Source organism: Myotis lucifugus, unplaced genomic scaffold (genome assembly GCF_000147115.1).
Source record: "Myotis lucifugus unplaced genomic scaffold, Myoluc2.0 scaffold_178, whole genome shotgun sequence".
NCBI classification, from domain to species: Eukaryota; Metazoa; Chordata; class Mammalia; order Chiroptera; family Vespertilionidae; genus Myotis; species Myotis lucifugus.
The window spans coordinates 123,197-135,875 of NW_005871226.1; the positions used below are offsets into that span (position 1 = coordinate 123,197).

A 12,679-nucleotide genomic window follows, 5' to 3' on the forward strand; every position below is an offset into this window, starting at 1 on the left:
GTCAGAACCGTTGCTTTGTAGTAAGTTTTGAAATCAGAAAATGTGAGTCCTCCTAATTTGTTTTTCTTCCACAAGATTGTTTTGGCATTCCAGATCCCTTGTGATTTCACATAAATTTTAGAATCAGCTTGTTGATATCTACAAATAAGAAAAAAGAGGTCATGAATTCCAGAGCATGGGGTTAAGCAGGCCATTCATTTGGCCTTTGATAGAGTGTTCCCAAGGTTCAGTCTAGATCAGCAATTTTCAACCTTTTTCATCTCATGACACACATAAACTAAAATTTCTTCGGCAAACAAAAAATGTATTTTTTACCAATCCGACAAAAAAAATATGTATATTTTTTATTCATTCACACTGGATAGCTATTGTTCTGTTAGCTGTTGCCATTTTCTTATTGACAATCTAAGGGAAAAGAGGTCAGTGCCCCTGACTAAATAGTCAGGAATTGCATGTTTTAAAAATTCTTGTGGCACACTGATTGAAAATTGCTGGTCTAGATCAAGGATCAGCAAACTTTTTCTGTTGAGGGTCAGATAGTATTTTAGAGTTTATGGGCCATATGGTCTCTGATTCAATTACTCAACTCAACCATTGTAGCATGAAAGCAGCTATAAACAATACATAACAAATGTGTGGCTGTGTTACAGCAAAACTATTTATGGACACAGATATGTGTCACAAAATATTATTCTTCTTTTGATTATTTTCAGCTATTTAAAATGTAAAAACCATTCTTAGTTCGTAAGCCTTACAAAAACAGGCTAGAATCGGCCTTCAGGCTATAATTTGCTATCCCCAGGTGTAGACCATTAGATTTTTGTGTTTGGGTTCAGGTCCAGAGCCCCAGCTAGTATTAGTAATAACTTTGACTAGCATTGTTTCTTTGAATAAACGCCATCAAAAGTTCATGTCTTTGAACTACATACACAATTCACATCTGTATTAGTTTGGGTAAAATGAGGAGACATAAACCACACAGTAATTGAAATAGGAAATCGAACATAAAGAATTATTATACAGCACTGGGCAGTATGGCTCAATTGGTTGGACCATCGTCCTATGCACTGAAAAGGTTGCTAGTTAGATTCCTGGTCAGGGCACATACCTAGTTTGCATGTTCAATCTCTGGTTGGGGCGCGTAGGGGGGCAACCAATATTTTTCTCATACACTGATGTTTCTTTCTTCTCTCTCTCTCTCTCTCTCTCTCTCTCTCTCTCTCTAAGATCAGTAGAACATATCCTTGGGTGAAGATTTTTAAAGTATATATTATACAAAGATAGGAGAGTAGCTATAAATATTGAAAGAAAACTCAGCTGAGGTAGAGTTCTAAGGAAGGATACACAGGGAAGGAGAGTTCCCTCCCCAAGACTGGGGATCAGCCCTCGCTGGAGGAGTGGCTGCAGCCCACTGATGGTAGAGAAGTTGGGGTAGGGGTGGGGGGTTGCACACGCCAGAGCTGGCAAGCAGGAATAACCGTCTGGAATGTGGGCCAGCCAAACGTGGTAGGCAGGTACACAGAGGGAGCTGGATGTGGACAGAGAACCAAGATGTTGATGTTGATACAAAACCTGGACCACGCAGTGTCTGCATCCGAAGAGCTGCATCAAACAAACCTATGAGGCACAAGCGAGCTGAGGCTGATGGGCAGATGAGCAAAGACAGTCAGAACACTGCTATAGGCGCTGCCAGAAATGGAGACTGGAAAGCTGCAAGAACCTAGGCTAGTTCTGTGCACAGCTTGAGCTGGGGCAGCTAAAGGTAACTGCCAGGACCCTGGTGTGCATGCACATAGAGCTGAAGAGAGGGTCTGGGGAGTAGCAACCAGGGAGGGGAGTTCTGGGCCTCAGCACATGATGAAAGTCTGGCTGCTTGCCAAAAAGCCAGTCCAGCCCTAGACTGTATGCCCATGGAGATGAAGAGAAGGTGCAAGAGCAGTGGTGACCTGTGCTGTTTGGGCTCCCGGCTAACCCACCATTGCCTGAGTGGAGAGCTGAAGAAAACAAAGGATGGCCAATCAGTGGAGAAAGCTGTGTCCTGCAGGCATTTAGCATGAAGAAACTGCGCCGGTCTGGTTGAGGAGTGGGGGGAAAGGGTACTCCCGGGGCCCTGGTGAACTGAGCCAGGAAAGAACCTCCTTCCTTCCTAATTTGCTCCAGAGCCCACTACTGATAAACCTCATGCCAGCTGACAAAGGAAAAGGACTTCAAGGGCCCAGATCCGTTTTCACAGATCAGGTTACAAGAGGTGAATTTAGAGCTGAGACAATATATTAATAAGTGGCACCATTCCACACACACACAAACATATTCTACCACATAGGTCAGCACAATGCAAGACTTAGATGGGGAAAGAGGATAGCCAGTTCAACCTACCCTCTAGTAAGGCATCAGTAGGACATCCCCTGAGGTCTCCCAGATTGGAGAGGGTGCAGGTCGGGCTGAGGGTCCCCCCTCCCACATGCACAAATTTCATGCACTGGGCCTCTAGTTCTTATGATAAGCACAGGTAAGATGATGTTGGCTTTCTGCTTGGATTCTTGGAGTGATGAGAATTTTTATCTTTTGCAAATATTTCTCCTGTTGGAAAGCTGCAACACCAAGGACTTCCAAAACAAACCCTATGATGCCTGTCTTCTCTTTTAGTCCACATTACCATCGCCATAGTTGTCCTGTAAATTTTGTCTGGGCAATGGCAACACTTCTGACTTCCAAATTTATCCTAGTCTCAGTGCTGTCCTTCGTGCCTTCTCTTTCTCTTAATTTTTCTGTTTCCCTGTATCATCTCTTCCAGATTTTCACCCCTGTTCGGCAGAAAACCTGATCTGAAGTGTTTTCAGGCATACCTCCAATATTACCAAATTTACTTACACTAAGATTTTCACAGCTTGGGCCCCTCTCTCAAAAGACGAGTAAGCCTTGCCCTAGCCGGTCTGGCTCAGTGGATAGAGCATCGGCCTATGGACTGAAGGGTCCCAGGTTCGATTCTCGTCAAGGGCACATGCCTGGGTTGTGGGCTCAGTCCCCAGTAGGGGGCGTGCAGAAGGCAGTTGATCAATGATTCTCTCTCATCACTGATGTTTCTATCTCTCTCTTCCTCTCCCTTCCTCTCTGAATAAAAAAATATATTTTTCAAAAAAGACAAGTAAGCCTCTGTTAATGGCAGTGTCTACTAGGCACAGGGAAAGGTACAGGCCTGCTTTCACTCCAGATCAGTGATGGCAAACCTTTTGAGCTCGGCGTGCCAGCATTTTGAAAAACCCTAACTTAACTCTGGTGCCGTGTCACATATAGAAATTTTTTATATTTGCAACCATAGTAAAACAAAGACTTATACTTTTGATATTTATTTTATATATTTAAATGCCATTTAACAAAGAAAAATCAACCAAAAAAAATGAGTTTGCGTGTCACCTCTGACACGCGTGTCATAAGTTCACCTTCACTGCTCTAGATTATTGGAACAGACACTGCAAAGAGGCAGGTCAGATAAAAACTATTGTAAATGGCATTAAAATTCACATTAAGCTCTCTTCCTCCCTGACAAAAAAATAACCTAGTTCCCAAAGGAAGTGAGGGGTCGGGGAAAGGGGAACAGATGGCCAGCAGCAGTGAGGATTCTGCAGAACCAACTCCTCCTTCAAGCTGGTGAGCAGGGTAAGCTGGGACCCGCCCTGTGGTCTGTCTACATCAGCAGCAGATGAGGGCAAAGCCTGTCCCCACGGCACCTGGCTTTGTGAGGTTTTCCACTCCTCAGCTGGAGAAGGGGTGCTTATATCCTCTTCAGAACACAGGTGGATGGAACTCTAGGAATCTTGTTTCCTTTTTTGAGGATCCTAATGTCATGTTTCAACCTATCCCAAGTAATTTTCTTTAATTAAAGGTCAGTTGAGTGCTTGGCTATTCTCCAAAATGATGTCCAGATTAAAATTAATGAACAGGGTATACTCTCTTTTTAAAAGGAAGGTGCTGGTTTTCTTGTTTGCATTTCTCTCTCCCAATAGCAGGACATGGAGGAAGGGCCTTGGGCTCATCGGGAATGCAAACCCTAGAGACGACATAGCCATATACATTCTTCCCTCTGTGGCTTCTAGTTCTGACTAGAAGCTAAGAGTTGGTGTGATAGGGGTAGTTCTGGGAAAGGAACACTAGGGAACACTCCCATTCGGACACCTTCCCCTCACCAGAGCTGACCCAGGACCCGCTGCAGAGCTGAGTGCACGGCTGAGGGAGTGAGCAGAGGCCTTGGAGCCAGTGACTCCTTCAGACTCTTCTTCTGCCCCCTCCTTTGATGAGGTGTTAAAACCACTCTGTGCTTTTGCTTTTCAAAGCCTGAAGTCCAATTTGTGACCTGGTAAACCCTAACTATGCAAGCAAATTTGCTGGAGTCTAGGCAGACCCTCCTTCTAGAGTGAACGATTATTGGCCCAGGACATAGAAATCAGAGCCAGGGAGTGTAGAGTTGTCAAATTGAGCAATTTGGACTCTGAGGGAGGGGGACTAGGAAAGGGTGTGGCCAAAGGGCCAGGTCCTTGGGCTGAAAAGACAATGGTGGTGTACGGGTAGGCTCTCTTGGACCAATGAGTAAAAGGATGATGTGGGGTGTCATTAGCAAGACCCTTGGAGGGCTATGGGGACATGGCCTTGAAGCTGTATTTAGGGGTTTTTAGACCTATGAGTAGCTAAGAGGCCCAAAGCATTCATTCATGACTGGAGAACAGGGCATGGTTAGAGGACCTGAGCTTAGACTATGGAAGGCTGCATAGGGAGTATACTTACAGAATCCCTGAAAATGCAGGATGTGAACAGACCATTAAGGACCAGTGATGGTTTGATGGGGATGAGAAGGGTTCAGCAGAGACCCGAGTAGAGATTAGAAAGGAGAAAACCCAGGGAAGGGAGCCTTCACAAAAGCCAAAGGGAGTGATCAGTTAGAAGAGGCAATCCAGGCCTTGGAGACCTGGGAAGTTCTCCCCTCGGCTGGCATGTTTCCAGAACCCCGATCATCCTCCCCACGCAAAGGCTCAGATACCCTCAGATTTATTTGGACTTATTTTTTCTCAAGGGTTGAATTCATGCAGGAAATCTAGGCTGTGAGTGTGAATTCCTTTCCAGATGGACGAGAGACTAAGGTGTGCCGCTGGAGCTTATCATTTTACTATAACAAAAGGACAAAACATGGGAAGGAACTGGTGTATGAAAATAAAGCAAGTTGTCGTTCTTAGGTTACTTAAGTAAAACTCTTTACTTTTTTATTCCATCTGATTACAAAAAGTGGGGGGAAACCATGTCTATTTAGTGGCTAGTGCCATCTTCACTCTCATACAGAGAATGGGGGGGGGGCGGTGTCAAGACTTGTGAAACCCCTTCAAAGGTGAGGTAGTGGTTTGTGGTGTCAAGAATGTCCTCTTAGTCTGTTGAGGAGGAGCATCCGGATAAGGCTTCACCCACAAACCCTGCCCACACAGATCTTCTCTCAGAGTGACCTCTGGTGCAAGACGAGGTGTAACTAATATAACTGATTGCTCAAGCATCTTACAGACTCCTCCCCTGCCTATATAAAGCTTCCCACAATAGAGCTGTTCTCTGATGTATCCTGAGATGCACTTTTCCTAAATCCATGCCCATTCTGCCCACACACAGTTTCTATGCAAACGCTGAGGTTTGTGAGGAATGACTATGGCCACAACCATGTCCGCGCTCCTTGTACACTTAAGATGTCTTAGAGTGGAGTCCCTGGAGAGACAGGGAGATGGAGAATTAAGTGGTTTATTGGTGAATGAGGGCTGGACTGGGCAGAGGAAGAAGCTGACCTGCAATGTGTTCACAACTGAGATTTGATGGGCATCTCTCGATCCAGGATGGCCCTTTGGACACAACTGAGCCCAGGGTTGAGGTTTTGTCTCCCCATAGCAGTCAACCAGGAGCCAGCCCTTAGGAAGGTGCAGTTCCCTGTGGCTGAGAGCAGGTCCTAGGAAAGACTTCGTCTCTGCAGCAGCAGCAGCAGTTATCAGGAGCGGCAGGGGTGTTGGTCCTAATGAGGTTATCTGGGCAGAGCTCCACGTACCCCCACATAAGGATCTCTCTACGGCATGAGAAGAAGGCTGGCTGATCACAAGGGTTTTGCCCACAATCCCTACAAACACGCTGCTCCTCTCCGAGTGTGCCACCTTGTGCCTGCCTGCCTGCCAGCCATTGGATATTCGATAAACGTTGACTTATTGCGACCGCCTCATCCACAGTCCCCGCACACACAACACCTCCCACTTGTGTGTGGCTAGAGTTACCCACACTTAGGCTCCTCTGCTCAATGTGTCCTCCGTGCCTGATGAGAGTCAACACATCCCCGAAGGTACACTCACTCCACACACACAGACCCCAGGTGTCTCTCTGGTGTAAGATGAGATTTGACTGATTGCTGGGTCTTGTCCGTGATCCCTGGAAACATGCTTTTCGCCAAGTGTTTCCTCTGGTGTGTGATGAGATTGGACCTGTAGCTAAAGCTTCGCCCACAGTCCCTGCAAACATGCTTCTTCCCTGAGTGTGTCCCCTGGTGAATAACGAGGAATGACTTCTGGCTAAAGCTTCGACCACACTCACTGCACACGTAAGGCTTCTCCCCGGAGTGCGTCCTTTCATGTATGATGAGGTCCGACTTATAGAAAAAGCCTCGCCCACACTCCCTACATATATAAGGCTTCACGTCTGAGTGTGTCTTCTGGTGCCTGATGAGATTTGACTTGTAGCTAAAGCTTCGCCCACACTCCCTGCAAACATGCTTCTCTCCTGAGTGTGTCCCTTGGTGAATAAGGAGGAATGACTTCTGGGTAAAGCTTCGGCCACACTCACTGCACGTGTAAGGCTTCTCTCCCGAGTGTGTCCTCTGGTGTTTTCTGAGGGTTGACTTATCACCAAATCCTCGTCCACACTCCAGGCACACAAAGGGTTTCTCCCCTGAGTGTGTCCTCTGGTGTCTGATGAAAGATGACTTCTCGCTGAAGCCATGCCCACACTCCTGACATATATAGGGCTTCTCTCCTGAATGAGTCCTCTGGTGTTTTCTGAGGGTGGACTTGTAAGCAAATCCCCGTCCACACTCCGGGCACACATAGGGCTTCTCCCCAGAGTGAATCCACTGATGTCTAATGAGGACTGAATTATTTCTAAAGCTCTGCCCACACTCCCTGCACAAATAAGGCTTCTCTTCCGAATGGGTTTCTGTGTGTCTGTTCAGATTGGACTTCTTGCTAAAGCCTCGCCCACACTCCTTGCACACATACGGCTTCTCTCCTGAGTGTGTCCTCTGGTGATGAACAAGGATTGCCATCAGGCTAAAGCCTCGGCCACAGTCACCACACACATAAGGCTTCTCCATTGAGTGTGTCCGATGGTGTCTGTTGAGGTTTGACTTATTGTTAAAGCCTCGCCCACATTCCCTGCAAACATAGGGCTTCTCCTCTGAGAGGGTCACCTGGTTTACAGCAAAGTTTGATTTCAGACTACAGTCTAGTTCATGCTCGTTACAGCTGCCTATTCCGGATCTCAGGGTTCCTAACTCTGCTCCTCTGTCTGTTTGCACAGGGCGTACCCTCTGGGCTGGCTTGGGCTCTATTTCTACCACTGTGCTGCCTTCTCTAGGACTTGCTGATTGTCTTCGGGGTGGGCTGGGAACAGCGCCTGAGGTTTCTCTCTCCTCTGTCCTCACAGACAAGGATCTGAAGCCACCTTCTCTCTCTTGACCTTTTGTGTTTTCACTCCAGCAGCTTTGAGAAGAAAATTTCTGCTCCTGATGCCCTGGGCCAGAATCCCCTGGATGGAAGTCACGTAAGTCCAAGAAGATCGGAAGTACATGTTGGCTGAGGAGAGGCTGATGGGAGAAGGCCAGAAGGCAAGAGGAACAGGAGTCTGTTTCTGGCTTTGATTCTGCCGGAGAAAGAGTGCTCAGTTAGAGAAGCCCTAAGTGGGCAGCTGGCTGTTCCGCCTTGTCTTAAGACAAAGAGTATCTTCCTGCCACACCTACTATTGATAATAAATGTACAACAAAATTTGTTTTCCACCAATAATTCCTCTATATTCCATTTCTAAACGTTCCATTTTCTATTACAATCCCGTAAAACCACACCAGAAACATCCTCTGCATGTCACTCAGACTAGGAGCCTCTCAGTTAAGCATCCAGCTTTGTAAACAGCTTCAATACTGTCAGCCATTTCTTTCTAGTAAGTCATCTAAGCCATCGACACTCACATTGATATGCTGTTCACAATTCTGTTGTACTTGGAGGTAACAGGCTCTATGACCGACATGAAAATCTCCTTCATGACTTTTCTTATCACAGAAAACAAAAAGACTGATAAACATAAAAAGTCACTTGATCTGGAGGGCTTCCAAACACGGAAGTATGTACATGAAACGGGGGTTAAAGAGACTGCATATGAAATAAATCTGAATCTCAGGTTGTCCACCCACAAACACATACTTATTAGAAATTTTAAGAGCTGGGTTCTCTACTAAGTATTGTGGATTCTGCAGTGGACAAGGAATACATGATCCATGATTTCAGGATTTTGGCACCTTGTGCCCAAACCAATCCCATTACAATGACTGGCTAATGGAATTTGCTTAGGCCAATGGGAGATTGGTGAAAAGTTAGTGCTACTTTCAAACATGTTCTTTTAAATATGTTTTTATTGATTTCAGAGGGGAAGGAAGAGGGAGAGAGAGATAGAAACATCAGTGATGAGAGATGTTTGATCGGCTGCCTCCTGCACGCCCCCTACTGAGGATCAAGCTAGCAACCCAGGCATGTGCTCTGACCAGGAATCAAACTGGTGACCTCTTGGTTCATAGGTCGGGACACTCAACAACTGAAACACCCAGAATGGGCTCAAACACATTTTAAGAGCCACAATGTGGTTTCTTCGTTCCATTTTTCTCCTCTTCTTTAAGAATCCCATGACCCAGACAAAGACTGGTTCTTTTGCCCGAATTGCAGAACCCCAATGGAGCTAAACTCCTACCTGAACTGTACATAAGAGGTATTATAAGAAATGAACATTTGCTGAAGTTCTGTGTTGTTATCACAGCATTACCTAGCCTATACTAACTGAAATATCTCACCTATGAAAGCTTTCAAGATTATTTCAGGGGAAATTGGCCCACTTATTTCCAACAGTACCCTTGAAGAAGAGACATTGGAACATGAATATGTGAAGAATTACAGAACAAGAGATGAGTTTAGGAGGGAAAAGAGTATGACCTCAATTTTTGATAAGTTTGAGAATAAACTTATATTCTTGTAACCAAACAGAAAAGCACAGGAGAGATAGTGACAGAGAAAATGGGTTCATCATATGTGATGAGCAAAATCATTAAAGTTCACAAATTGTTTAAGAGTTTGAATATAGACAACAACAACAAAAAAAAGAGCATGTGACACTAATCCAAAAAAAAGAAAGAGAGAAAACCAAAAAGAGAGGTGTAAGAGGTTAGGGAACTGCAGAATACTGTGGTGTCGAACAAGACAAAGGAAACAATTTCAGGAAATCCAGTTTTTCCTTATCGAGCCTAATTTGAACCAGGTCATTTCAACATTTTCCTCTGAACCCATTCAATGAATTAACATAGAGAAAGAGAATAATATGATCAGAGAAAAATCAAAATCAAAATAAAATCTAGTTAGGTTGAATAGCTAAGGCCAAATCAAAACACACAAAACCAGACTGAAATGGATGAATCCAACTTAAATAGACAGAGCACAAACTAGATGGAACCAGATCAAAGCATATCAAAGAAGATGAAAATGGAACAAATAAAATCTGATTAACTGATATCATGGAAAAAGCCAGGCCATTTGAGGAAACTCCTGAAGAAACTCCTGCTTGAAACTAGTTTGTGTTTTCAAAAATGTGACTCTCTCCAGATGCTTTATCTGGAAATATGGAAATATCCAGAACTGCATGATCCGGTATGGTAGCCACTAGCCATACATGTTTACTGAGCACCTGTAATGTGGCGAGTCTGAACTGAGATGTTCTCTAAGCATAAAATACACACCAGATTTTGAACACTTAGTACAAAAAAGTAAAATAATTTTTATACTGATTACACGGTGAAATAATATTTTGATATATCGGGTTAATAAGTAAGATTATTAATTTTACCCATTTATGTCTACTTTTCTAAAGGTGGTTACTAGGAAATCTAAAATTATCCATGTGGCTCACATTATATTCCTACTACATAGCGCTGATCTAGAACAAAGGGGGGTTGGGGGGGAACTACAGCCTAAAACCACCATCCTGCCCTCTGTTTTTGTACAGTCTACAAGCTAAGAATGGTTTTTAAATTTTTAAAGAGTTGAAAACAAGTCAAAAGAGTAATAGTTCATGATATATAAAAATTACATGAAATTCAAAATTCAATGTCCACAAATAAAGTCTTCTTGGAACACAGTCATACTCATTTACGCATCATCTGTGGCTACTTTAGCACTACTAGGGCAGAGTTGAGAGTGGTTAGAGACCATATCACCCACAAAACCTAAAATAGTCACAATCTGGCCCTTTGTAGAAAAAGTGGCCAATCCCTGAAACAGAGTAACATTGCAATCAAAAGCATTTATCAACCTAGACTTAATGAATAAATGTATGTTTTAAATAAAAGAAATAATCTGGCTATGAAACTCAAAAGCCATACAAACTCTGACATTTAATTTCAACTTCTGTCACAGAAGGCATTTCTCACCACTCTCCCCCTTGCTAACTGTGCTTCCAGTCTCAATTCCTTCTACCCACAGGCATATCCCTTCCTTAAGGTCTTAGCACCAAATAAGTCTGCACCTGAAATGCCCTTGCCCTAGAGAGCCAGAGTTCTAACTCCCTCACCACTTTCTGTCTTTGGTCAAATGTTCCCTCCTCGCTGATTTCCATTAACTGATTTCAAAATTCAGCCAGCCACCCTGTCACACTCAATGCTCCTTTATCCTGCTTCATTTCATTATTATTTTTTTACTAGGTAGTGCTTATCCCTTTCTAACATAACATCCCCGTATATCAGCGGTTCTCAACCTGTGGGTCGAACAACCCTTTCACAGGGGTCGCCTAAGACCATCGGAAAACACATATATAATTACATGTTGTTTTTGTGATTAATCACCATGCTTTAATTATGTTCAATTTGTAACAATGAAAATACATCCTGCATATCAGATATTTACATGACGATTCATAACAGTAGCAAAATTACAGTTATGAAGGAGCAACGAAAATAATTTTATGGTTGGGGGTCACCACAACATGAGGAACTGTATTAAAGGGTCGCGGCATTAGGAAGGTTGAGAACCACTGCTGTATATGAAGCTATTTGTTGTCTGTCTCCATACACTAGAAAAAGCCCCCATGGGCAGGGGTTACTATTTCATTGACTAATGTGTTTGTTCTAAGTGTCTAGGACTTTTTCTGGCACAGGATAAGTGGCCCATAAATCTCTACTGAATTAATGAAGGAAAGACCATAGCCTCACCCAACGAAAGCAGGTTCCTGTAATTCTCCAGCATCACTTCTTTGTACAGGATCCTCTGCTTAGAGCTCAGGAGCTTCCATTCTGCCTGTGTGAAGACCACAGCCACGTCCCTGAATGTAACTGGTACCTATAAACAAGCAACAATTAATGAACAGCAAGTCACCGTCCATTTTCCCCGTGCGAGGAGTCTATCTAGTGGCCCTGGAGAGTCTTGATATGTAAGAGTTGGTCTAATTCTTTTCAGGGTACACAGTTCTCCATATCAAATTCTTCTAGCCATTATGTGTGTTAAAATCTGGGGATAGTGTCCGATTGGCGTGGTTCAGTGGTTGAGCATTGACCTATGAACCAGGAGGTCACGGTTCATTCAATTCCCAGTCAGGGCATATGCCCAGGTTATGGGCTCAATCCCGTGTAGCGCACACAGCAGGCAGCTGATCAATGATTCTCTCTCATCATTGATGATTCATTCTCTTTCTTTCTCTCTCTCTCTCTCTCTCTCTCTCTCTCTCTCTCTCCTTTCCTCTCTGAAATCAATAAAAATATATATTTTTTAAAAATCTGAGGGTAGCATAACTGAGGTATACAACACATTCCTGGCCCTTGGACACTTAGGATTTTTTTGATAAATGATTTGTGAATCAATTTGAAACATGAAGCAGAATTCAGAAAAGTGACCTTGAGGATTCATTATGGAAGAATTCTGAGATGGAAGAGTTCAGCATGGGCTGGAAAACTCCCATTTAAAAGTAACTTTGTGCCCAGCCGAAGAGGCTCAGTTGGTTGGGCGTTGTGCAGTGCACCAAAAGGTTGCCAGTTCCACTCCCAGTCAGGGCACATGCCCGGATTACAGGCTCCATCTAGGAGGCATGCAGGAGGTAGCTCTCACATCAATTTTTCTCTCTCTCTCCCTCTCCCTTCCTCTCTCTAAAAAATTCAATTAAAAACATCTTCAAAAGGAACTCTGTGTCCAACAAACAACTCATAACCAGTAAGAGGAGAATAAATTTACAATCCAAGAGGAGATTATAATTTAACACAGAACTGAAAGGTTGTTTTCATTTTCCATATCAGGAAAATTTATTTACACTTTCTCTCATTCTCATATGAATGTATTCTTTCTTTCTCCCCATGCCTCTCTCCCTACCTATGTAATTT

General features: G+C 43.8%; 1 protein-coding gene across 8 annotated transcripts in view; it reads right to left on the minus strand.

The window, feature by feature from the left end:
* Positions 1–12,679, minus strand: part of ZNF343 (zinc finger protein 343) — a 21,502-nt gene continuing 8,823 nt past the window's right edge. For 7 of the 8 annotated variants that reach the window (XM_006096374.3, XM_023760285.1, XM_023760284.1 and 4 more), the window contains 2 exons: positions 11,522–11,648; positions 6,224–7,923 (listed from right to left, as the gene is read on the minus strand). In XM_006096374.3, coding sequence (XP_006096436.1) covers positions 6,359–7,923; positions 11,522–11,648 — 1,692 coding nt within the window. In that variant the 3' untranslated portion in view covers positions 6,224–6,358. Of the gene's footprint in view, positions 139–6,223; positions 7,924–11,521; positions 11,649–12,679 lie in introns of those variants that run through there. The other variant, XM_023760287.1, reaches the window with a different exon arrangement.